The 25,907-nt window shown below is 44.9% G+C and overlaps 1 protein-coding gene across 1 annotated transcript in view; it reads left to right on the top strand.

The window, feature by feature from the left end:
- The window catches only part of ZMAT5 (zinc finger matrin-type 5), a 34,360-nt gene extending 9,232 nt beyond the window's left edge, over positions 1 to 25,128 (top strand). Inside the window, exons 2-5 of the mRNA XM_068271495.1 lie at positions 7,013 to 7,075; positions 11,802 to 11,882; positions 15,502 to 15,604; positions 24,897 to 25,128. Coding sequence (XP_068127596.1) covers positions 7,013 to 7,075; positions 11,802 to 11,882; positions 15,502 to 15,604; positions 24,897 to 25,026 — 377 coding nt within the window. The 3' untranslated portion in view covers positions 25,027 to 25,128. The remainder of the gene's footprint in view (positions 1 to 7,012; positions 7,076 to 11,801; positions 11,883 to 15,501; positions 15,605 to 24,896) is intronic.
- Positions 25,129 to 25,907: the final 779 nt, after the last annotated feature.

The raw sequence follows: 25,907 nt of genomic DNA, 5'->3' as shown, positions 1-25,907 counted from the left end.
CGCATGTACTCCCTGGGCTGGGCTGGGAGCATGACGGGGAAACGCGCACAGTAATGTTTGAAAAATCTTATCACACACCTGTGTCCAAAAAATTGCCTGGGTCTCTAAATCAAGAAGTTGACAATCTATCCTACACCATTCAATCTTCTGAAAAATTGTACAGAAATTTCCACTGCTCCCAATCATGTTTTATCAAAAATCATATCTCATTCCTAAAACTATCATTTTATTCAATTGGCATGACATCAGATCTTTTTATTGTATCATGTGTGGCCACCCTAAAGGTGATGAAGGCGACTTGACGGCCGATCGACCATCCAATTCGCTTATTATAGTCGAATCGAATGAAAATCTGTGCCGCTAAGTGCATGGCCGACCGACAATGCGAAATTGGTTGCTCAGTTGATCGCACATGCTGCAAGATGTAGGGCTGACTTGCTCAATTGGATGCGCGGCGGTAACGGCGTGCAATTTCTCGACACAGCAAAACCCCCAGCTCTGTCCTTCGCTGCTTCCAGGATTTATCCATTCTGCATACACGCGAGGTTGCCGAGTAAGGCTGCTTTCACATCCGGACGTTGCGTTTTATGCGACGTTAAGGTGACACAACGTGCCCCTAACGCAACGCATGGTGGTGTTGAAGTTGGACGTTATATAGAGCCGCGTTATGCGTCTCTTGGTGCGTCGTTTTCATTCCATACTGGTAGAACGAAAACAGCGCATGCGTCAAATTAAAAAAAATTACTGAGCATGTGCAAACAGTCTAACGCAGGTAAATACGAGTATAACGCACAGCATGCTGCACTTTCATTTAACGTGCATCGTTATACTCCAACGCAACGTGGCCACTGTGAACAGCCCATTGATTTTTCATTGCTGTGATTTGTTCTGCGTTACGGGCTGCTGTAACGTGCGACTTTAACGTCCTGATGTGAAAGCAGCCTAAGGGCGTGCGTGCATGTTTGATATCATACGTTACACGCAGCCATGTTACCAGGCAACCACGCGCACTTAGGGCTGGTTCAGACGGACGCTTGCAGAGCGTTTACAGCCAGCGTTCAGGGCTTGGTGTTAAACGCTCCCATTCAAGTGAATGGGAGCGTTTGTACCAAGCTTTCAAGCGCGTTTACACAAACGCGGCGTTTGGGTCCCGATTTTCCCTGGCGTTCAAGGAGCCCCTGAAAGCTACATGTAGCTTCCAGGGGAGGTTAACCGCGACGGCTAATGTCCCCCTAGGGGAAGAAAAAACGCGACCACATCCAAGCGCACACGAACGCTGCGCCAGCAAACGCAACGCCTCCAAACGTCCGTCTGAACCAGCCCTTATGGAGAATCCCGGAGCCTGCAGTGGACATGGGGAGGCTGCGGACAGTTAACGTATCACTTGCAGTTTGCACTGTGGGACATTTACATTAGGGGGGCACAGCGAGGACGCGGCGGATGAGGCGTCACAAGGCTGATTGCGGAACGATTTCAGCATGAAATTGATCGGGAATCGGCCTATGGTGTGTGGGTTGCTCTTATCAGATTCAATTAAGAGAAAGATTTGTGTCTTGGTCGAATCTGCCCATTATCACTAGATGTGGTGGCTTCTTTAGGTCTTAACTCTGCTTAACGTGCATGTGTGTCTTGACCCACCCCCGTCACCACCACTTGCTACTACTCTAAAGATATCCTGTAAGGATAAAAGGGGCCCTAGATCCAGCACTGGCAGGCCCCAAACAGTGTTTGGTGATATTTACCTATCTGCGCTCCTGCTCAGTCACAGTACAAGCTTCCCCTCGGGCTTCGCCGGAAATAGCTGAGCCTGATCGGGTCCACTCGTGCCTGTGCAGTGGAGCAGACCCGTTCGGGCTCGGCTATTTCTGTTGGAACCTGAGCGGAAGCTTGAACAAGCTTCTCTGCAAATTTTTGGTGGCTGTCAGGGCTGGATCCCTGAGGATGAAGAGCATGGTGGAATCCAGAGGCTTCCCCCTCTCAAGGTAAGTACCCTGTAGGAACTGTCTCTTTAAGGTATTTTCTGCTTATGTGTAGTTGTAAAGGCCAAGCTTTTTCTCCTCTCTGCTGTCTCACTAACTGGCTGACTCTCCTAATGTCCATATCAATCACCTGCTGTCATCAGTCACCTGACACAGGAGAGCTGACAGGATATGGACACAAGGAGACAGGTAATGTGAATAACATTGATTATCTTGTTACAGTGGCACCTGGCAACATGTAAGATATATTAGGCAGCAAGTGAATAGTCAGTTCCTGAAGGAGATATGTTGGGAGCAAGAAAAAATGTGCGAGCATAACCATCTGAGCGAGTTTGACAAAGGCCAAATATAATGGCTAGTTGACTGGATCAGAGAATCTTTAACCACTTAAGGACTGGGCTGTTTCTCAAAGATCTGTGCTGCGTGGGCTCTCCAGCCCGCAGCACAGATCGTGTTAATGGCAGGGCGATCAGACTACCCCCCCCCCCCCCCTTTTTTCCCCACTAGGGGTCTGATCGCCGCCGGCTATTATTGATTTGCGGGGGGGGGCTCCTCAAAGCCCCCCTCCGCAGCGTTTTCTGCCCTCACCTCTGTTCCTTCCCTCTGGTGTCCCCTCCGAGTGGTGCAGGACGGATATCCATCCTGCGCCGCATAGGACAGGCTTCTGCCTATCAAATGACGGCGATCCCCGGCCAATCAGAGGCCGGGGATCGCCGATCTCCGTCACGGCGCTGCTGCGCAGCAGCGCCGTATTGATGTAAACAGCGGGGATTTCTTCCCCGCATGTTTACATTACACGTGCGAGCCGCGATCGGCGGTTCGCACACTGATCACGGAGACACCCTCCGTGAGCGGCCGTTTCCATGCAAAACCACAAACAACCAGGCGCCGCCTATCGGCGTTAGCTGGTCGCTAAGTGGTTAAAGTGGCAGGTCATATGAGATATGTGCTATATTCCAGGGAAAGACAACTGATGAACATGATACAGGGTCAAAGGTGCCCCATGCACTCTGATGAGTAATGGGAGTAAAGGGTAGCACATCAAGTTTAGTCCCACAGAAGAACTACTGTATTGCACAAATTTCTGAAAACATAATGCTAGCAATGAGAGAAAGGTGTCAGAATACACAGAGCATCGCTGTGTTCTGCATAGCTGCAGATCAGGCAGTGGACCCCTGTCCACTGATACTGTAATAAAAAAAATGCTTACAAAGTGCAGATGACCATCATAATTGGACCATGGAGCAATGGAAGTAGGTGGGCCTAGTCTCATGTTAACTGACCTCCAAATTCCCCATATCTCAATCTGGTCAATCATCTGTGTGAGTTGTTTAAGAAGAGGTTTGGTCCATATTGACACACCCTTACAACTTAAAAGACTAAACGGATCTGCTGTTAACGCCTGTGTGCTAGATAGCACTGGACAGCTTCAGATGTCAAGTGGCGTCCATGCTTTGATGAGTGTGACCTCTTCTGATGACACAAGGGAAGTCCACACTATGTAGATGATTTACCGTATTTTCCGCCGTATAAGACGCACTGGGGAGAAAAAGTCCCTACGTCTCATATGGCAAAGGCAGGGAATTCCCAACTTTCGAACGCCCGCCAATACGAGCTGCCGACCTGCTGCCATGTCGGAGATTCCCTGCCTGTGTGAGCCTGCAACCTTCTCCCCACTACCCCCCACCCCACCTTGCGTTTCCACTCACTCTGTGTAGTGTGGAAATGTATCAGGCAGCCTTGATTCATTTTCGATTTGGTATCTCATTTCAACTTGAATTGGGAAGATCCATTTTCTCATCTTCTGAACATGGGCGTAGGATGTAATCAGTGTGTGATCAATGGCTGTATAACTTTACTGCATTGAGCTGTAAAAGCTGGTAAAGAGGTCAAGGAAGGGATTGTTTGATTATCATATAGTCGGTCTTATTTTCAAATCTAAAGATGCCCATACATCTATCGACAATGGGCAGATTTGACCAAGAGACACATCTCTCTCAGATCAGACAGATCTGTTGGCTGCCCATACACAGGCCAATTCCCGATCATTTTCAGCATAAAATCTTTAGGGAATCGGCCTTGTGATGCCGTCTGGCCGCCTTTGGCCGCTTCCCCCAAATGTTTAATGTGCCCCCGAAGCCTGTGCATTAAGATACTTTACCTGTCACGCTGTCCCCCGAGTGTCCACTGTACTTCCGCATTGGCACCCCATGTGGCTGCCAACGTTATAGCAAGTGGGGCACATGAGGGACGTCACATGCTATATGTCAGTAGTCACATGGGACCAGAATGCAGAAGTACAACGGGCTCATCAGAGAAAACTCAGCGGACAACGTGACAGGTAAAGTATTTTAATGCACGGCACTGAAGGTGCACATAAAACATTTGGGAGGGACATCGGCTCAAGATTCCGTTGCATTTCTCATACACTATTATTGCTCGCTGTTACTGCCGCGTACCCCATGACCAGTCGGCCCAAGATTTCCTAGGATGTCTTATCCATACATTTGACCAATTTCCACCTGAAATCAGTTGAATCGTTGATCGGGCATGCTTGTGGCGGCAACAATTTCCATCCGATAATTTTTGAATCAATGGTCTATCGGCCGCCAATTCACTAGATGTATAGCCACCTTAAGGGCCGATTCACACTAGCAAACGCAAAACTGTACAATCTCCCGATTCCCAAGCAATCGCGATCAGCGCTGTATCACGATCGCTCCAGAATCGCAGCCAAATGCTACTTGCAACACGTTTTGCGATTGTTGCGAATTGCCTGTGATCAGTGGCAATCACGCCAGTGAGATCACTGCCATCAAGTTTGTGTTGCGGTTAAAAAGCAATAGCGCTGAATTACCCGCTAATCGCCCAATTTAAAAGGGCCTTTATGCTAGGTACACACTGATATTTTCTGGCAGATTTGCTGTCAGATTGATTATTTCCAATCAATTTCGGATAGAAGTGAACGGAAAACAGTAGGAAATAGAAAATGATCAGAAATCAGATCGGTCATGTTGGAAATAATCAATCTGACTGCAAATCTGCCAGAAAATCTCATAGTGTGTACCTAGCATTACAGTGTATGGCAGGCATACGGCCACAGTCAATAAGTGTATTAGTTAACTACTCTACGACCGCTCCACGCCAACGGGCATGGCCGCTGCGGCAGCCCCAGGACCGCCTAATGCCAATTGGCGTCAGGTCCTGGAGTGGAGCCGGCTGCTGAAGGAGATCGCGCGCATCTCCTTCTCGGGAGCGGAGCTCCGCCCCGCCTTCATTCTCCGAGCGGCAGTCGCTGCTCAGGAGACTGTTAGACGGCGTGATCGCCGTCTATTTACATGTACAGTGCTGCGATCGGCAGCAGCGCTGTACTGGGGACAGCCGTGTGACACGGCTGTCCCCTCCATAGGCTGCGCAGTGATGACAGCTGATCACCCTGATTGGCTGGCGGAGGGAGGGAGCAGGGGAAATCAAATAAAAAAAAGCCTATGACAGCCGATCACGCTGTTTGGGTGGAGGGGAAAAATATAATATAAAATGTACAAAAAAAGGCAAATTTATGAAAAAATATTTATATATAAAAAAAAATAAACAACTTTGGAGCGATCAGACCACACCAACAGAGAGCTCTGTTGGTGGAGAGAAAGGGGGGGGGGGGGGATCACTCGTGTGCTGTGTTGTGCGGCCCTGCAGCTTGGCCTTAAAGCTGCACTGGCCAATTAGGGAAAAAATAGCCTGGTCTTCAGGGGGTTTTAACACTGCGGTCCTCAAGTGGTTAAAGTTATCCCTGAAACTGTTGACTCCCTATTTCAACATGGGATTAAATGGAGTGATTCTTTTAACAGGTACCCAGCACAGGCAGGTATGTAAAACTACAGCTATTGCCCACTAATGCTAGGTACACACGATGCAATTTTCTGACAGATTAAGACCCGGTTCACACTGATTATTGAAAATGGATCTGATTACTGGTCGATTGGATCCGTTTTCACTCTGTTGCCGTTCAGCTACTGTTCCATTAACCCCCCAACCCCGGACTCCCATCCTCAAAGTGTATTGTTCTGCTTAGAACACTCCGATTTATTCACCAGTGTGAAGAAACATTCCGTTTTCTCATAGCCACCAATGCAGCGCTTCAGGATATGTTTCCGTTCCGCTGGGCTCAGCGTCCAGAAAATTTGCTGCAGAAGGAACCTTGTGGGCCGTTCAGCAGATCGTGCAGAATGGATCTGTTCAGACGGATGCAGGGCCGGGCCGAGGCATAGGCTGGAGAGGCTCCAGCCTCAGGGCGCAGTGTAGGAGGGTGGCGCACAATTCATTCAGCTGTCACTCCTAATTGTGTTTGAAGCAGAAAGAAATAAGAAAAGGAGATACATGGAAGTGACTACAAGCCAGATATATAGAGATTAAGGTGTTGGGGCCCTGGGGTGCCTCTTAGTCTAATAGCAATCAGTGTGTGACGGCTGGGGTGGGAGGGATGGGGGGCGCACTTTGGTGTCTCAGCCTTGGGTGCTGGAGGACCTTGTCCCGGCTCTGGACGGATGTGAACGGATCCATAGTTAATATTGCATTCCTTCGCATCAGTTCCAATCCGTTCCCTTCCAATCCAGGAACAGACAGTTTTTAGCGCTAATGTTAACTGGGCCTTACTGTCAGATTGTTTATTTCTGACAGGCCTGATGGATCTGACAGTAAATCTGTCAGAAAATTGCATTGTGTGTACCTAGCATTACTGTTTTGTTTTTTAATGTGATTTCAGATCTGCTTTTCAATTAGCTTGTAATGTTTTGAAACAAAAAGGTAGTCCCCATAAATAATTGGTCTGGTAAGTGAAATGAAAACAAGCAGAAAGTATATTTATAGCTGTGCATGCTGAAGGTTTTACGGCTGGATAATGTGTTGAATCTCTGCCAGTGTTTATTGCAGGGCTGTATCTCTGCTTTGCCCTTGCAGGCCTCCCATGTTATGCATATTTTAGTGGATGCCAGTACTTTTATAACATCTCTTTTCATTTCTGTTATTATTATTCACAGAAGCGTCTGAAGTCCTTGCAGATGAAGAATCTAAGAAATTATGCAGACGATTCCTTCAGACCGGTGGGTGCTTTACTTATGAATCATGATATAAAATCCTTTCAACAAAATCACATCTCAAACAAATTTGTGGGATATATAGATTTGGCGTTTGTAAGCGATGATTTTATCTGACACCGACATTATTATTGTCCCAGGAGTAAACAGAGAATAAATGTATGTGTATGAATAGATGAATGTCTGTAATATGTTTTCATATAAAACATATAAAGAATAAAACTGTCAGAAACGGAAAGTAATATTTCAGTCTTTTTTTTTTTTTTTTTTTTTTTTTTTTTTTACAAGACAATATTTCTGTTTATATCAGAGTTGGGGGGGGGGGGAGAGAGTTGTGGAATTGGCATATAAATCCTTTGACTCCAATTTCTTTTATTTATGGCAGCTCCAACTCCTTCAATTATGCATTCATATATGCAGTAAATGATTAGTATACTGAATACTGTTTATACTCCATGTATTAAAGGATACCAGAACTGCAGACACTTGGAGAAAAGGGGGAAGCAGGCACATATGGGAGGCAGTGCGTGTGTTCTACATTATGCGAGCGCACTGCGCATAACTTCACGATTATACGACATGCGCTCCTGGCCGTGGGCATGACATGTAGGACACGTGCAGCCGTGCTGGTGCCTGCGCACTAATGCCTGACCCAGCCAACCCGAAAGAGGCTGCCGGGGGGGCATCTAGGGAGGAAAGGATGGAGTCGGAGGAGAATGGGGGGAGCGGTGGGCATCAGCACTGCTTCCCGTACATGCCTGCTCCCCCCCCCCCGTTTCTCCAAGTGTCTTGAGCTCTGTTATCCTTTAAACGCTGCATACAATAAACGGTATAACTGCAAATGTGAATCATTGCCTTATGTTTTAGAATCTGATTCCTTGTTAAAGGTTGGGTCTTGAAGTGGACCTGAACTCTTGCACAGGACAGAGGGAAAACAGAGAAATAAACCCTGTATGCATCTGGAGAGTTTAGCCTGTCTGATACCCGCTTATCGGTGACTAAGCACTGAGTAAGTTGTAATTTCAACCCTCAGCTGTGTCAGCTGCCTGCCACGACAGAGAGCTAATTGGTAAACACAGGATGTTTACAATATGTCTGCTTCCATGACAGCAGGAAGTAGAAACACACTGCAGATTTATTGCAGGATGTGTATCAGCTGTAACAGAGAAATGTTTTTCTTTAACCAGCCTGGCGGTATGGACGAGCTGAGCTCAGCGTCCATACCGCCGATGCAAATAATGGTAATGACGAGCTGAGCACCTCATGCAGTTGCAGGGACTTACCGCTGCGACCGGCGGCGCGTCCGCTGCATCCCGCTATCTGTGCTGGCTCTGCGGGCTGTGTGGTCTCCCGTCCCGGGCTCCCTGTGTCTCTCCTCGCAGTGGATTTCCTTATTAGGCAAGATGGCGATGCCCAGCTTCTTCCTGTGATGTATATCATGCGCCCCCCGCTGGCCGGCGCATGAATTACATCACAAAGTGACTCATTACACAATTACAATGTAAAACCAATCATGATACATTAATTCAAAGTTGTTTAGCAAATACACCTGATCACAGTATAAAAAGGGTGGGCTGTTACATATTCTTCCTCTTTCAGAGTTACTGGTGTCCTAATTGCTAGTCTGCCTGTCAGCTAACTTTGGTGATTGCTGTGCTTTGAGTGATTTCCTGCTTTTGCTTCATACAGTGTTGCAGTTTTGCTAGTCTTTCTAAAGACGCTGTGATTTCTGTGTTATTGCTTTTGCTGTTTTTGTTTTTGCCGCTGACCCCATATCTTGTTTGGAGTCATGGCTTCGTCCTCCCGGAGGCGTCTATGTGACCAGGAGCTGTTGGACGTCTTGGAGGATAGCGACAGTGATGTCGAGACTGTGGCTGAGGAATCTACCGACAGTGACGTTCCTGGGGACCTGTCATCAGAGACCGACGTTGCAAGTGACACCGACATTGAGGAGCCAGTAGTTGTGCGCACGTGGTGTGAGCTGGAGTGTCTGGCGCAAGCTCCGCCACCAAGGTTCCCTTTCACTGGGGTACCTGGGCAGAAGCGCAACTGCGACCACAACCCGCTGGCCTACCTGAAGCTCTTCCTGACCGAGGATGTCATCCAGAGGATTGTAGAGGAGACCAACCTCTACGCAGCGCAGCAGCAGGGTGCTCCTCTAAGCAGGTTGTCCAGGAGCAGGAGGTGGGAACCTGTTACCAGGGATGACATCTGGTTGTTCCTGGGCCTCATCTTCCTCCAGGGACTGGTGGGTAAGCCGCTGCAGAAGTGGTACTGGTCCACAAACAAGATAATTGCCACTCCATTCTTTGGTTGTGTGATGCCGGAGTACTGCTTCACCCTCATCATGAAGTTCTTGCACTTCGCTAACAACGAGGACTTTGATGAGGCCACCCATCCTGCACCCAAGCTGAAGAAGGTCTGGGAAATCTACCAGATGATAGTAGGCAATTTCCAGGATGCCTACACACCAGATCGAGACGTCACAGTGGTTGAAAGTCTCATGGCGTTCAAGGGGAGACTCAGCTGGGTGCAGTTCATCGCATCGAAAAGGGCCCGCTTTGGGATCAAATCTTTCATGCTTTATGAGGCCAAGTCCAGGTACATCTGGAACTCTATCATGTACACGGGTAAAGGCACAAAGTTTGGTCCACAGTATGGGTTGGCTACCTCATCCGTGCTCACTCTCATCGAGCCGTTGCTGGATCAGGGGTACTGTCTTGCCAAGGACATCTTTTATACCTCCCCAGAACTGTGTGACTACCTGATCCAGCACAAGACGGATTCCTATGGCACAATGAGACCCAACCGGCGCCAACTGCCACCGGCCTTTTCTGCCAGGCGGTTGAAAAAGGGAGAAATCGTTGCCTGGCAGAAGGGGAAAATGATGGCCCTGCGGTGGAAGGACAAGCGGGATGTTTGTGTTCTCAGTACTGTGCACAATGCTGCTACCGTGCACACCACCACCAAAAGTAGCAGGGAGGTGGACAAGCCTCAAGCTATAGTGGACTACAACCACACCATGGGAGGTGTGGACAGGGCTGATGCTGCCATGACCCTTTACCCAGCTGTCCGGAAGCAGCAAAAAAAAAAAAAAAAAAAAAAATACTATAAAAAATGTTTAGGCACCTCCTGGAACAATGCATGTGGAATGTCCTGTTCAAACAAAACAATGAAAGGCCCGTTACACACCATGACTTCATTTGGCAGTTGTGCGAAAAACTTTATCTGAAGCACCCCCCACCCGGAGTCCAGTAGAGTGGGGCGCAGAGCCTCATATGTTGTAAACCCGGAGAGACTGACTGGACGCCAACTTTCCTGAATTTTTGCCCCCTACCGCACAAAAGCTTCAACCTACAAAAAGGTGTGCGGTCTGCTGCGCCAAAAAAGGCCCTGAAGGTAAAAAAGTGCGCAAGGACACACACACTTATTGCCCGGACTGTGACATTGCACTGTGTGCAATACCTTGTTTCAAAATAAATCACACGAAGGAGGTATTTTGAGGTATATCATGCATTTGTTTTTCTGCCTCCATTTATTTCTGCTTTTATTTTCAGCATATTACTGCATTTATTTATTTGTATTATTTATTACTGCATTGATTAAAAATGCAAGCTATTTCTGTTTGTTATTATACTCATAATGTATACTAAACCCCTGCTTGACTCATTTTGGTAAGTTACAGGAAAAAGGTTATGAAAATTAATTGTACCACTTTTTTCACGGAAATCCTGGGGAAATAGAACGCCAAGGTGGTTAAAGGTTATCATGCTGTTGTATCTTTTAGAGCAGAGAGGAAGTTCTGAGTTCAGGTCCACTTTAAAGCAATAGCTATGCAGGTTGTCCCTGGCTAATGAACGAGATAGGGACTGTAGGTTCGCTCTTAACCTGAATCTCAAAAACTACACCGTCTTTTTGAAAATGTTTCAATTGTTCCCACGGAATCAAATTTCACATTTTCAGCCCGTTTGTATCGGCGGGTTGTTCGTAAGTCAGAGACTACCTCTATCATGGCTTTTTAGTGTATTTATTGAAGAACTTAACCACCATTCAGAAATCTTACAGGTTAAAGAAAGGGTAAAACTTAAAGCACACTTGACCCAAAGCAAAGCTATATGTGAGATGAGCACATAGGTACGTTCATCCTGGAGCCACATACCTCTGTGCGAAGTCCGTTCATCTCCTTGTTCCCCCCAGTCCCTGTAATCACTCTTTGAAAAATGTTACCTGGCTAAAGTAAAATTTTCGGACAGGAGGAGACCGGCTTGCTGCAAAGCTTCCTCCTATCACCCTCCCATTCACTCTTAAGAAGGGGAAATGGGATTGTAATAGGAGGGAAAATAGTAGCAAGCCTGTCTCTTCCTGTTTGAAAATTTGACTTTAGCCAAAAGTCAAATTTTTCTAGGAGTGATTATGGAGACCAGGAGAATGAGAAGAGGAAAGGACATCACCTATAGGCATGTGGATCCAGCATGAACTCTGTGCTTACATTAGGTAGCTAGGCCTTGGGTCAGAAGTGCTTTAAATTAAAAAAAAAATTCTCTCAGGCAAAAATAGGGGGCAAAATGTTATATTCAAGTACAAGTTAAATTCTGAGGAGACTGAGTTGGATCATTTTCACTGACTAATAACCTAACAATTGCATTCATCTCCAGTTCCACAGCTCTGGTATTGAAGTTGCTTTGAGAAATCTTCTGCTTACAAATTTACAGTAAAACTTGACTTTTTACAGGCCAGTGTGACTTCGGTCCTTCATGCCGGTTTTCCCACATGACTGCGCAAGACTTGGATGAACTAAAGGCTCAAGTGGGGGGTAAGGCATCATTACACCATACTTATATTCTGTAGTAGCGTATTGACATTTTACTTCTTGCGCTGACATTTTGAACAACCTAACAGGAATGTATAATGTTTGCTGCACTTCATAAATGTTTGGTGCCGTTCATTTTGATGTTTATAAAAACCTTTGGCATTCTTTAAAGTTTATGTGCACTGTTGCAGGTTGAAGGTTTCATATAACCGGCTCAGCATTTCTCTTTTATCGAATAGTTCATTTTTATTCTAAATTAGTTTTGAAAGGAAAGTTACGCTTTTATGACAGTGTAGCGGTGTATTAGGCAACACCCAACCATCCAAGAGCAAAGTGCTATGGTTGTCGTCCCTCTGTCCCAGGAACAGCAGTAAGGATACGAAGAGGACCCAGCACGGTCTTCAGTAATTCAAGCTCTTTTATTAAGGCAAATACAAAGCAAAGCAATACAACAAATAGGGCAAGTAGCGACGACGTTTCCAGAGGGGCTCCTCTCTTTATCAAGTCAACATGCCCTCTGAATGCAAACAGTCAAAGCAGCCTTAAATAGTGGTAGCTCCACAAAGGAGTCAATTAAAAATGATCAGGGCACACTGCTGCCGACCATTCCCTTTAAATTCTGTCTCAAAATCGCTCCCCCTTGCAAAGAAGACCTGATGGGGAACTGCACCTGCTCACATGCTCCAATCCCCAAGTAGTAGCCAAAACGCCGACCAATGGCGATAGAGGGACAGCCCAATGTCAAAAACGGCAGACGCATGACGCACGCGTAAATACGGCAAAAATATGCATGCATCAAAACGGTACGCATAAACGCGTAGAAATATACACGTAAAGAACCCGGAAGCGTCAGTCGTCGCCTTTCAGGCGTATCCAAAGACATATCAATCCAATAGCGCACAAAAACAACATAACTAGAAACATGGGCTGATCCCCTTCGCCATACACTTCAAGCTAAGTAAGGAAGATGTACACAAAAAAAATGAAAAGAAAAAGGAAAAATACCAATTGTCGCTGAATGGAGGCTGCTGAAGACGGCAGCTAGTCTGGGATGCAAGTTTTGGTTCCCATCCCTGACTGGCCGCCAATAGGGCATGGCCCCCCCCCCCCCCCCCCCCCCCCCCCCCCCCATTGCTTGTTTTTTTGCATCCCTGACTGGCCAGTCTGGGAATGTATTTATACTTTTTTACCTTGAGGGGACGATTGATATTTTTCCTTTTTATTTTTTTTTGTGTGTGTACATCTACCCAACTTTGCTTAAAGGACACCCGAGGTGAAAATAAACTAATGAAATAAAAATTGTATCTATCCTCCTGCTCCTAAAAATTACTTTTTAAGATATTCCCCAGTTTTATTTTTAATTTAAATCTACTTTTTAAGTTGTTACTTTTTTATTGGTTCTGCTCAATGACACATTCATTGAAGTATGCTAGAGCTAAAATCTTTGAACTATTGCTTTTTTTATCTCTTTCCGGCTCTTGGAAAGCCATTTGCTGCTAGGAAAGGGTTTTATAGTTGTAATTTTTATCAGTGAGGGTCACACTGTAGTCTGACCCAGTCTTGACTTGACAGGAACTGCCACTTACATACCTGTTGTTTAACTCTTTCAGGCAGAGAAAGGAAAAAAAGGAACACAGCATAGTTATTTGTGTGCTAGGCACTGTACATACACGTGTATCTCATCATGTCACCTCGGGTATCCTGTAGGCCTCTTTCACACCAAGACGTTGCGTTTTAGGGGACGTTAAGGTCGCATAACGTGCCCCTAACTCAACGCATGGTGGTGTTGAAGTTGGACGTCAGATTGAGCCGCGTTATGAGGCTCTTGGTGCTATCCTGGGAAGTCCGGATCTTTTCAATGATTCGGATGATTCGAATCGGATCATTGAAAAGATCCGGATCGTTGAACCGAATCTTTGAATCATTTTACTAGGGAAGCAGGGGTGCAGCAGAGTGAGAGGTGCAGGAGAATGAGGGCACATTGAGGGTGCTAATGGGGAAGGGAGAGATGCAGCAGGAAGATTGTGCTTGTGCACAGAAGCTGCAGTTCCTGTTTCTTCCAAACATCCACTGTGAACCGAATCCTTCATTGTGATGATCCGGATGATTCGACTCACAAAAAAGATCCAAAGATCCGAATTGTTCATGATCTGGACAACACTACAGTCCAGTGAATATTAATTAGCCATGTGGCTAGGAACAATAGCAGACTCTCCCCTTACTGAGCATGTGCAGTCTGGCGCAGCTAAAACCACATATAACGCACAGCATGCTGCACTTTCTTTGAACGTCCAGCGTTACACTGTAACGCAACGTGGGCACTGTGAACAGCCCATTGATTTTTCATTTCTGTGCAGTGGGCTGCGTTACAAGCTGCTCTAACGTGCGCCTGTAACATCCCACTGTGAAAGCAGCCTTAAAGGGAAGGTCCAAGCAAAAAAAAAAAATGAGTTTCACTTACCTGGGGCTTCTACCAGCCCCATGTAGCCTTCCTGTGCCCTCGTAGTCACTCACTGCTGCTCCAGTCCCCCGCTGGCAGCTTGCTGACCTCGGAGGTCAGGGCCACATGGCATACATTTTTACGCATTCCAGCTAGTGCAGGAACAAAAATGTACGCGTTGCACCACTAACGCGTAAAAATGTATGTGTTAATGTTCCTGCACTAGCGGAAATGTGTAAAAATGTACGCAATTCGGCCCTGACCTCCGAGGTCAGAAAGCTGCCAGCGGGGGACTGGAGCAGCAGTGAGTGACTACGAGGGCGCAGGATGGCTGCATGGGGCTGGTAGAAGCCCCAGGTAAGTGAAACTCATTTTTTTTTTTGCTTGGACCTTCCCTTTAAAGTGTATGGCGAGGGGGATCAGCCCATGTTTCTAGTTATGTTGTTTTTGTGCGCTATTGCATTGGTATGTCTATGTATATGCCTGAAAGGCGACAATTGACGCTTCCGGGTTCTTTGCGCGTACCGTTTTGCCGCATGCATATTTTTTTGCCGTATTTTCGCATGCGTTATGTGTCTGCAGTTTTTGACATTGAGCTGTCCCTCTATCGCCATTGGTAGGTGTTTTGGCTACTACTTGATGGGGATTGGAGCATCTGAGCAGGTGGTCGCACTGACGTCAACAGGCAGTACCGTCCTGATGATGTCAGCGCGACCACGTGACCCGCGTGGTGCAGCGCAGACCTGGCGAGGTTGGCATCTGCAGCGGAGGAGACCAGGAGCCACCGTAACTGCGGCGAGGGCACGAGACGGCTGCCAGGGGCTGGAGGAAGCCCCAGGTAAGTGGATTTTTGTTTTTTAATTTTCCTGGAGGTATCCTTTAAGGCTGCTTTGACTGTTTGTATTCAGAGGGCATGTTGACTTGATAAAGAGATATATACATACATACATACAGAACGTCCTCACAGCTGAGCCGATTGTTCATTTGCCTTTGGCACTGCAGTATTGTACTTCAAAAGTAGGCAAGAGCATTAGTAATTGGACAAGTTCCTTGTTAAAGCCGCACACAAAAACAAAGGTTGGAGTGTGCCAGTATATAGAAATGATTCTGTTAGTTATTGTCTCTTTACATTTGTACTTCATACTGTAAGATTCCGCTGTATTTTTTTTTCTCCGCTAATAGCTGAAAGAAAGCTGAAAGAGGACCAGAGCAGACACATCCCTCCTTGTACTGTTGACATTTGGCTGAAAGAGAGAGAGAAAAAGGAAAGCTCTCGCAGTGAAAGGTGAGTCCAGCAGGGGGAGCTGATGAAGCACTAAGCTAGTCCATATGCTGCATAGCATTGCATAGTTACCAAGATTTTTTTATCAGCGAGCAATTGTCAAGAGCAATGGAGAAATAAAGACCACGGTAACCCACAGCAACCCATGAGCGCTCCGGTTACTTAAGTTAACACTGAGGAAGGTCTATTGGCTTTTGGCCAACAACACCGCATTTTTTGTCCCATAGAGCTTAAAGTGTAACTCCAGTCAAAATACAAAATAAGTGTAGGAATGAGTAAGGACACTTGGTCCGAAACATGTCAGCCGATTTTTGCTGTATCTAATTCCTAAATAAAAACATTTTGGACTTTTCTAAACCTGGGAGTCTGCGGACTTTATCCTATCCATGATGAAATGATAGTGCAGTGAAAAAGAGCCATGCAAGCAGGAGTTAATTGTGGAAGCTGCAATCACTTGCAGAGAGCATAGAAGGTGAAAGTAAGAAGCGTACTTGCTGAATATCATGCAGTGAAGGGAGAAAGTGCGAGGAGAGAGATTAGCAAGACTCCCACTAGATTCCATCCAGATTTACAGCACAGCAAATTCTTCCTGGGCCAAAAAGCTACACAAGAGAGCACACAGCAACTGCTTGTAGCCAGAAGCCGTCAGAGAGCTAAGGCACGAATGTTAGATAACGCTTCTGCTAAGTGCTTCAGACAGGTGGAGAGCCAGGACGAGCCTCTGTTCATGTGGTGCCCTGTCTTCTCACGCTGCACATGGTGACTTCAGGCAGTGTGCACAGTCGGGACCCACGTGGGAGAGTGCCAGGCCAGTGGATTCCTCCATCTTCTCTGCTGGTGCAGTGTAGCAGGATCAGACACTTCACCTGCCACTCCTAGTTCACTCTTGCTTTACTTCCTGGTATTGCTTTCCTCACATTGTGTGTCCCTGGCGGCAGCTACTTTGACAGGCAATGCCCCTCCTGGATTGGCTGCCTAAACTGCAGTGCATCATGAATGGTTGAAATGGGACTTCTGGGTCCCATCCTCAGAGGTATCAGAGCCTATAGTAATGTGCTCCTTCAAAAAACTTTACTAGTGGCTCCCATACCTCTGGGGGCGAGACCCAGAAGTCCCATCTCCACCAGTCCTGATGCACTGCAGGCTAGGCATCCAATCCAAGAGGGTTGTTGCCTGTCAGTCAAGTAGCCTCCACTTGGGTAACACAGTGAGAGGATAGCAGTACCTGGAAGTAAAGCAAAACGGGACTGGAGTGCTGGTGCAGTGTCTGATCAGATCAGGACACTGCACCGACAGGACAGAGGAGGGGCAGATGGAGGAATCCTACCAGCAGCTAGGTAATAAAGGCTTCCACTGGGCTCTGCCATACATTAGGACTATAAGACACAGTGTGCAGTGACCTTTTCTCCTCACTTTTGGGGGAGAAAAAAAATGCGTCTAGAAAAATACGCTAACTTTCTGTCAATTTTCATCAGTCCAAGTTCAAGCTGCATAACATTTACATGAAATGTAAAAGCAAGGAGAAATTATTTGCATCGCATGGGTCATCCCTATTCATTACTGCCAGTATGGCTACATTTTTTGCTTTGTTAAAATATTCGGCAACTGTTATGAATTTCTTTTTTCCAGTCTAACATTGAAAATTTAAAAAAAACCAACAAAAACAAGGAAAAGCATGATCTCAGTGCTTGAGTTTTTTTTTTCATGTTCGGATAGACTTTTATAGCTGCTGCTATCATTTGAAGCGCAGTCTTGTGTCCAGCAGGGAGGCTGCATCAGTCTCTGCCATAGGTCTGATTGCTAGTATAATGGGGGGCTCTCAGGGTTCCATTGCTCTAGAAAAGCACTTACATTCAGTTGAGTCCAGCTGTCAGACAAGTGGTGACCTCAGAGTTGGCAAGGCCAGCTGGCATCTTTGTGTAGATCATTGCGGGGTAACTTGTATTATTATTACCGTATTTAGACTTTAGATAGCGCTAACATCTTCCATGGTACTTTTATACTTTTATAAAAGAATTAAGTGTCCCCCCCCGCCCATGGAGATATGGACAAGTCAACAAGAGGTTCAGAGTTGTCACATTAATGCGGAATGTAATTGACAGCTACATTGGAAATTGTTAATTTACAGTGCATTTTACTTTGGGGCGAATTTACATCCTATATGTATGTCTGCATATGTATTTTACATTTCTCAGTTCTTTGTTATAGTGCTCCTTTAAGCTAATGGGAATTAAAAATAAAATGAACCAGATACTTAAAGGAAACCAGAGATGAACAAACCTAAATGATTTATACATATCTGGGGCTTCCTCCAGCCCCATCTATACACATCGCTCCCACGCCGCCGTCCTCTGTCTTCTCCCTCTTCCGTACTGGGCCCCGTAACTTTGGCATTCACGACCAGTTTGATGCATGCGTAGTGCCCTCCCTCCGTCTCTCTCCGGCAGAGAATAGACTGTGCGAGCGCACTGCACCTGCGTCGACTGGCTGAAGTTACGGTACCTGGTAACGAAGAGGGAGGAGACTGAGGACGTTGGCGTGGGAGCGATTCGTGCGGGTGGGGCTGGAGAAAGCCCCAAGTATGTATAAAACTTTGTTTGTCTCTGGTACACTTTAAAGGGGTTCTGTGTAGATTAAAACAAGCTGACATTTACCTGGGGCTTCTATCAGCCCCCTGCAGCGGTAATGTCCCGCGCCGTCCTCTCTCGATGCGCCGTTCCCCGCCGCCGCCACCGGGCATTATGCGGCTGACGACAGACGAATAATGCGCGCTCCCGTTTGCGTCATCGGGAGCTTACTGCGCAGTAAAGAGTTTTCTTGTACTGCGCCTGCGCAGTAAGCTCTGATGATGCGTACAGAAGCAAGAGCTCAGCCGCGCAGCCGCCGTGTAATCACTCGCGTGATTACACGGGGAACGCGCATCAGGAGAGGACGGCGCGGGACATTACCACTGCAGGGGGCTGATAGAAGCCCCAGGTAAGTGTCAGCTTGTTTTACTTTTTAACCTACACAGAACTCCTTTAAAGGACACCAGAAGTGAAAATAAACTAATGAAATAAACGATTGTATCCATCTTCCTTCTCCTAAAAATGACTTTTTAAGATATTCCACAGTTTTATTTTATGTTTAAATCTACTATTTAAGTTTTAACTGTTTTTATTGTTTTTGCTTAATGACAAATGCATTGAAGTATGCCAGAGCTAAAATCTGTGAACTATTGAGCCTTTTTATCTCTTTCCTGCTCTCAGAAGCCAATTTTCTGCTAGGAAAGTGTTTTATAATTGGAATTTCTTATCAGTGAGTGTCACACTGTAGTCACTTCCTGTCTGAGTCAGGACTGAGTCAGCCACTTACATACCTGATATTTAACTCTTTCAGGCAGAGAAAGAAAAAACGGAACGAACACAGCATAGTTATTAGTGTGCTTGGCACTGTACATAGCAATGTCTATATCATAATGTCACATGTCACTTCGGGTATCCTTTAAGAAGAGGGAAGGCTCTGGGTCCTATACAGCCTCCCTGCTCCTCTCATGGTGCCCTTGTTGCAGCGCTGGCTCACCCATTAGAATACCCCGCCGGAGGAGGCTTTTGGAAGTCTGTGTGCTCCCAGAGATGGGCTGCTATGTACTGCACCTTTGTGAGTGTGCAAGAGAGCATGCTTACGAGTATGGAGTATGGAGCCGCCCGTGTTCGGGAGCACTCGGGCTCCTGAAGACTTCCGAAGCCTCCTTCGGCGACCGTAAGCAGTATTTCACCAATTTGTCCGAATGCTGCTTCAGGGAGAGGCAGCGCTGGAACGAGGGATCTGTGAGAGGAGTGGGAAAGCTCTATAGGACCCCGAGCCTTCCTTCTCCTTAGGTGAGTATCTGGTTCATTTTTTTTTTTTTTTAATTTTTTTTTTTCAGTGGTTCCCATTCACTTCAAACATATTAACCACTTCACAACTGAGGGGTTTTACCCCCTGACCACCAGAGCAATTTTCTCCTTTCAGCGCTCCATCCATTCATTCTGAAAAAAAAACTGAAAAAAATGCACCTTTATTTGCAAATAAAATATTGGCGCCAAACATAGTGATAGGGACATAATTTAAATGGTGTAATAACTGGGACAAATGGGCATATAAGTTACATGGATTTTAATTACAGTAGCATGCATTATTTAAAAACTATAATGGCGGAAAACTGAAAAATAATGTTTTTTCTTCCAAATGTTTTCCTATTTTCCCATTAAAACACATTTAGAATAAAATAATTCTTGGCATAATGTCCCACCTAAAGAAAGCCTAATTGGTGGCGAAAAAAAACAAGATATAGTTCATTTCATTGTGAGAAGTAATCATAAAGTTATAGACGAATTAATGGAAGGAGCGCTGAAAGGTGAAAATTGCTCTGGTGTTCAAGGGGTAAAACCCCTCAGTGGTGAAGTGGTTAATGTTGCTGCATTTGTTGTGATTACTAATTTGGAAAGTAAATGATTATGATGCGTCTTTGCTTTGGTAATGTGCTAATTACCGGCAGATTGATTTTAATAAATAATCATGAAAAATCTGCTTTAAATTCTGCCGTAACGAGCAGTAATTGTTTAACATTGCCCTTTGGAGAAGAGGCCTGTGCTACATCCTTTCAATTAACTCAAGTCAGTAAACTTGAATACTTGATAAGGAGCTGCTGTGTGTTCATGTTTCATCCATCAAAATGATAGAGAGCTGAGCATGTCTGAGAGCTGCACAGTTAGGGAGGGGGTGTCTTCCCCATGTCACACAGATAGATTGTGTCCTCGGCCTTTATTTAGGAACTCGGTAAGGCGTTTGTGAAAACAAGATGGAAACTGTGTAGTATAAGCAATTTCCTTTTATGAAGAAATAACAATTATTTATTGCCATTGGCTAGTGTTATTACTTATTTACTTCATTTACCCAAGACTTTGTTAGATCTCATTTCAGATGTGTTTTGAGGATATCAGTGGAGAACACCACATGTTTTTTTTTATTGTGGTCGTGCTAAATGAATAACATTGTACAGCAAACAGCTTAAAGGACAACTGTAAGGTAAAAAAAAAAAAAAAAAATCTAAGTTACCTGGGGCTTCTACTGGCCCCCTGCAAACGTCCTGTGCCCGCGCCGTCACAAAGCAATCCTCCGGTCCCACGCTCACTTCCGGGCTGTGCAGTCACAGTGGCCCGCAACATTAAAGTCGCAAAAAAACAGAAGTGAGCTGCAGCAGGGGACCGGAGGATTGTTTTGTCCCGGCGCGGGCACAGGACGTCTGCAGGGGGCTCGTAGAAGCACCAGGTAAGTTGCACCTTTTTTATTTTTTAAGTTTTACACCTTATAGTTGTCCTTTAAGGCCCCTTACCCACATGCCGTGCTTTCCACCATGTTTACGGAATGTAATGTGATCCCCGGGGACATCAGAAGTGCATAGACTGCACTGTGTAATGTCCACATCCGTATGTGTTGTGATTCACTGCTGAATTGCAACACACAGTTGCCAATAAAAATACTTAAATGCATTGCGATTTCCATTCATTGTAGTGAATGGAATCACAAGCTCAGTGCCAAAAATCGCATCAGAACTGATTTGCTGTGTATAGCATTGGCACTTCCTTTCTTAATCCGATCAGATGGGGAAGGGGCCTTAGGCTGGGGCCACAACTCCTTCCAGTGGCGGCAAGTGCCTTCGTTTGCAAGTCTGTGATTTTTCATCTGCTATGCGCACGCTTTAAAAAAAAATGATTCCTCCACGCATAAAAACACAAACTGCGTATGATTCCCATCGACTGCTAGCAGGTGCTGGCAGACTATGGTTGCAAACGCATGCACGAAATACAAAAATCCGCCCGTGCAAAACCTCTGGCGTTTTTTACACAGGCTTAAGTGGCCTCTTCCTTAGATTAAAACAGACCTAACTTAAACTGATCATGTCTTCACAATAATGAAAGGGACTCTGAGCAGAGGAATAAAAAGGAACTTACCAGGGCTTTCGCATTCCCTAGCCTGTGAGGGCCAAAGTCATGCGCAACTGCGCATATGCATCCCTCCACACACCCAGCTAGATCACTCACCTGTCACTGTAAATGTCCTGCGCTTTAGCGGTTCTCGAAAGACTGAACCATGCATGCTCAGGACACTAACAGCGATGGGGGCGTGGTCGAGCCGGGTGCACGGATAGCAGAGCCACTAGCAGCACTGCGGAGGAGACCCAGATGATGCCGGGGGACCTCACAGTAGGCCTGAAAGATTTTAGGAAAAAAAATTGAATTGAGCGATTTCTGTCAGAAATTGCGATTTTGATTGGATTCACGATTTCTTTCAAATCAAGCTTTGTTCCCATTCTGTGCCGGTTTGTTCCCCCTTCTGTGCCGGTTTGTTCCCCCTCTGTCCCCCTGTCTCTCTTTGTGCACCATTTGCCTCTTTATGCCTCCTCTGGATGTCTCTCGCCCCCTTTGTGTCTCTCTGTGCCTGCTCTGTTTCTCTGTGTCTCTCTTTGTGCCCCTCTGTGTCTCCTGTGTCTCTCTCTGTGCCCCCTCTGTCCCCCAAGCTGCATCAGTGCTGGACATACCTTCCAGTATGAGTCCAGCGATGTACATCTATCCACTTCACCTCCTGCAAGCTCTAATGCATGACATACTTACTGTTTGTCATGTGACATACAGGAACCCGAAGTTGTGCCATGCACAAGAGCCGGCTGACAGCGATAGAGGACACTCAGCATTGGACTCGTGCGGAAGGTATGTTTAAAGCCTCCGATGCTGCGGGCCGCACGCGCTGGGACTTTGGGGAAGTTTAAAGCCGCTTGTTCAAACTTCCCCATGTGAAAATGACGTGATCACGGTAATCACCGCTTTGACGATTCCGAAATCGTGATCTTGGTGATCGCAATTTCGGTTTAAATTCGATTTATCTTTCAGGCCTTCCTCACAGGCTATGAGGGGCTGGAGGAAGCCCCAAGTCATTTCAGCTTTTAATCCTCTGCTCGGGGTCCCTAACATTCAATTTTAATATAAAAACCTGATTTTTTTTAATGTTTTTTTAACGATGTATAAACATTTTGGGCATATCTGAACAAAAGTTAGATGCAGGATGTTGGTGTCTGTCCTCTAGATACATCATCTTTGGAACTCATGGGAGTAGAGTATAGTGGATAGCACTCTTGCCTAATGTACCTGTTCAAATCTGAGCCTGAACAGATTTGTAAATTCATCTTGTGTTTGTTTGGGTTTACTCTGGGCTTTCAAGCAGTAAAGTGTTGTACCTTGTTAGCTATCAGTAAAAGCAAGAAGTTTTGAGTCAATAATAAATAAATGGTATCATCCTGACTCACAACTTCTGGCTTTCAAGTATTTTCTTACACCCCAAAAAAGTATACTGCTAAATTAATTGGTACTGTCAGAATTGACCATAGACCATGATATGATACATTGGATTATGACTTTCTAGGTATTAAAGTGTGAGCTCTTTTGTTGAATATTTAGGGACATGACTATGTACTCTGTGAAGTGCTGTAGAAAATGATGCCACTGTATAAATGCATAAAAATAATCACCTTGGCTGGAGCTCAGCTGATTGTTTTGCAGCATTTTCACATTTTTATGTTTATAGCTTTCAGATAGGTATGGACATAAAGCAAAGTGAAGTGAGATAAAGGGCTTGATTCACAAAAACGTGTTAACCCAGTTAGCATGCCTAAAAACGTTTAGGCGTGATAACTATAGCACTAACTGGGTTAGCACCGCTGTGTACACCTGATCGTGCGCAAACTCCGGCGCGCAAACTTTTGCGCACACACAGTGCAGTGCGCGCAAAACGTTGAATCGTGGTGAATGGACGCTTTGCGCACAGCGCACTGTGCTGTGCACGCGCAAAGTTCAGAATTTCACGTGATAAGGGGCTTTTCACAAGCGTGCTAACAGTTAGCACGCTTTTGTGAATCAAGCCCATAGAATTCAACCAGAGCTCATCTTTCAATATTGGGCATTTAGTAAACTGATATCCAATTGGTCGCTATGTATTTTTTTATGTTATTTTTTTTACTTTTATAGGGCTTGTATAAAAACTGACCACTTGTGCCATAAAGTCCACATTTTATTGGTTAGCCCCCCCTTTCTGAAGAACTGCCATGGCAGTTTTCTGTCTTTGCAAAGACTGCAAAAAATACATAAATAGTTACCTTAGGGACTTTTTTTTAATATGTATGTCATAAGGGTATATTTCTGTTAATTTTGCAAGTAAAGTCTTGTAATTAGTGATATAGTATTAGAAATCACTAAACGGAAAAAATACACCTTTATTTCCAGATATAAATATTTTCGACATACATTGTACTAGGGACACAATTTAAAGGGAACCTAAACTGAGACGGATATGTATTTTTCATTTTAAAATAATACCAGTTGCCTGACTCTCCTGCTGATCCTGTGTTTCTAATGCTTTCAGCCACAGCCCCTCAACAAGCATGTAGATCAGATGCTCTGACTGAAGTCAGACTGGATTAGCTGCATGCATGTTTCACGTCTGTGATTCAGCCACTACTAAAGCCAAAGAGATCAGCAGGACTGCCAGGCAACTGGTTTTGTTTAAAAGGAAACATCGATTTCCCTCTCAGTTTAGGTTCCCTTTAAATGTTGTAATAACTGGGACAAATGGGCAAATAAAACGTGTTGGTTTTATGTGTTGAAGCACACTTAATTTTTAAGCTATAATGGCTGAAAACTGAGAAATAATAATTTTTTCCCTTTTTTTTCTTATTATTCCCTTTTAAAATATAAAATAAAATAATTCTTAGCAAAAAGTACCACCCAAAGAAAGCCTAATTTGTGTAGAAAAAAAACAATATATAGATCATTTTAGTGTGATAAGTAACAATAAAGTTATCGGTGAATGAATGAGAGGAGAGCTGAAATGTGAAAATTGTTTTTAAGGGAAAAAACCTGTGATCTTGAAGTGGTAAATACTATCCCCTAACCTGTCTAGTCATTTTTCAAACAAAAATGGGTTTTTAATCATTTAACTGGCCTGTTTAAATACATGAATAACAACAATATACATGAATAACAACAATGAATACAATAGCCACACTGCAAAAAAAAAAGTGCTGACACAATGGAGAAAATATAGTATTCTGCAAAAAAAAAAAAAATGATTATGAACAAGGAAAATGCTATTTTAAAATTGATTGTTCACTAAGTTATGTCTGATATTCAATTTTAATTTATCGAATCATTTAGTTCTTAAAATGATAGTTGTGTATTATGAATATAATTGTTGCTTTATACCTGTTGTTTTCTCTGTACAGTGCTTCTGTGTCTGAACATCCGGTCTACCAATTACCGCCAGGCTGGCCCCCACTTTGTGAATTGCCTCCGTCACTCCACCCCCCAACACCTGCAGACTGGGTGGGCTCAGAGACGCTCGAGTGGGGCTGAGGATGTCAAGAGAACCCACATGAGATTCTTAATAGACAACCGATCATTTTAGACACTTTGACCATGAACACTGATAATAAATATTATTTTTGTATTGAAGAAGACCTTGTTGTTTATTTTTATGTACCTACTTAAAGGGATTCCGAGCAGTGCAGAAACTATGGAAAGATGCATATCATTTTAAAGCTCTCTTTCTCCTCTTTCCAATGATATATACATACGCCTTTTAGTTTTCGCTATTTTCGTGATTGAAATTGCCACGGCTGCGATTTCGATCGCGAAAATAGAGAAAACTAAAAGGCGTAGGGCGACGATTTAGGGGTCGTCAGAAAGAGGAGAAAGAGAGCTTTAAAATGATATCCATCTTTCCATAGTTGCATTGTATTACACAGGGCGACTTTTTCCTAAAGTCAGCAGCTCCATTCTGCTGAATGCAGCTGCTGACTTTGAGAAAAAGTCGCCCTGTGTAATACAAGTAACTATGGAAAGATGGATATCATTTTAAAGCTCTCTTTCTGACGACCCCTAAATCGTCGCCCTACGCCTTTTAGTTTTCTCTATTTTCGCGATCGAAGCCGCGGCAATTTCAATCGCGAAACCTAAAAGGCGTAGGGTGGCGGTTTATATATCATTGGAAAGAGAGCTTTAAAATGATATGCATCTTTCCATAGTTTTTGCACTGCTCGGAGTCCCTTTTAGATTGACATGTATGTCAAAAAAGGGCATCGGGAAATTTGGGTACCCAGAAAAGCAGATGGTAGAATATCAGTAAATTCACCAATATTCTAATAATAAAGTGGTAAAAAAAACAATAGTAAAAAATCAGTATGAAATGCCGTTATACTACAGCTAAACCTAAGCCTATTCTCACATAGAACCTT

This window comes from Hyperolius riggenbachi, chromosome 1 (genome assembly GCF_040937935.1).
Source record: "Hyperolius riggenbachi isolate aHypRig1 chromosome 1, aHypRig1.pri, whole genome shotgun sequence".
In the NCBI taxonomy this organism is placed as follows: domain Eukaryota; kingdom Metazoa; phylum Chordata; class Amphibia; order Anura; family Hyperoliidae; genus Hyperolius; species Hyperolius riggenbachi.
This window is presented reverse-complemented; position numbering and strand designations above follow the sequence as displayed.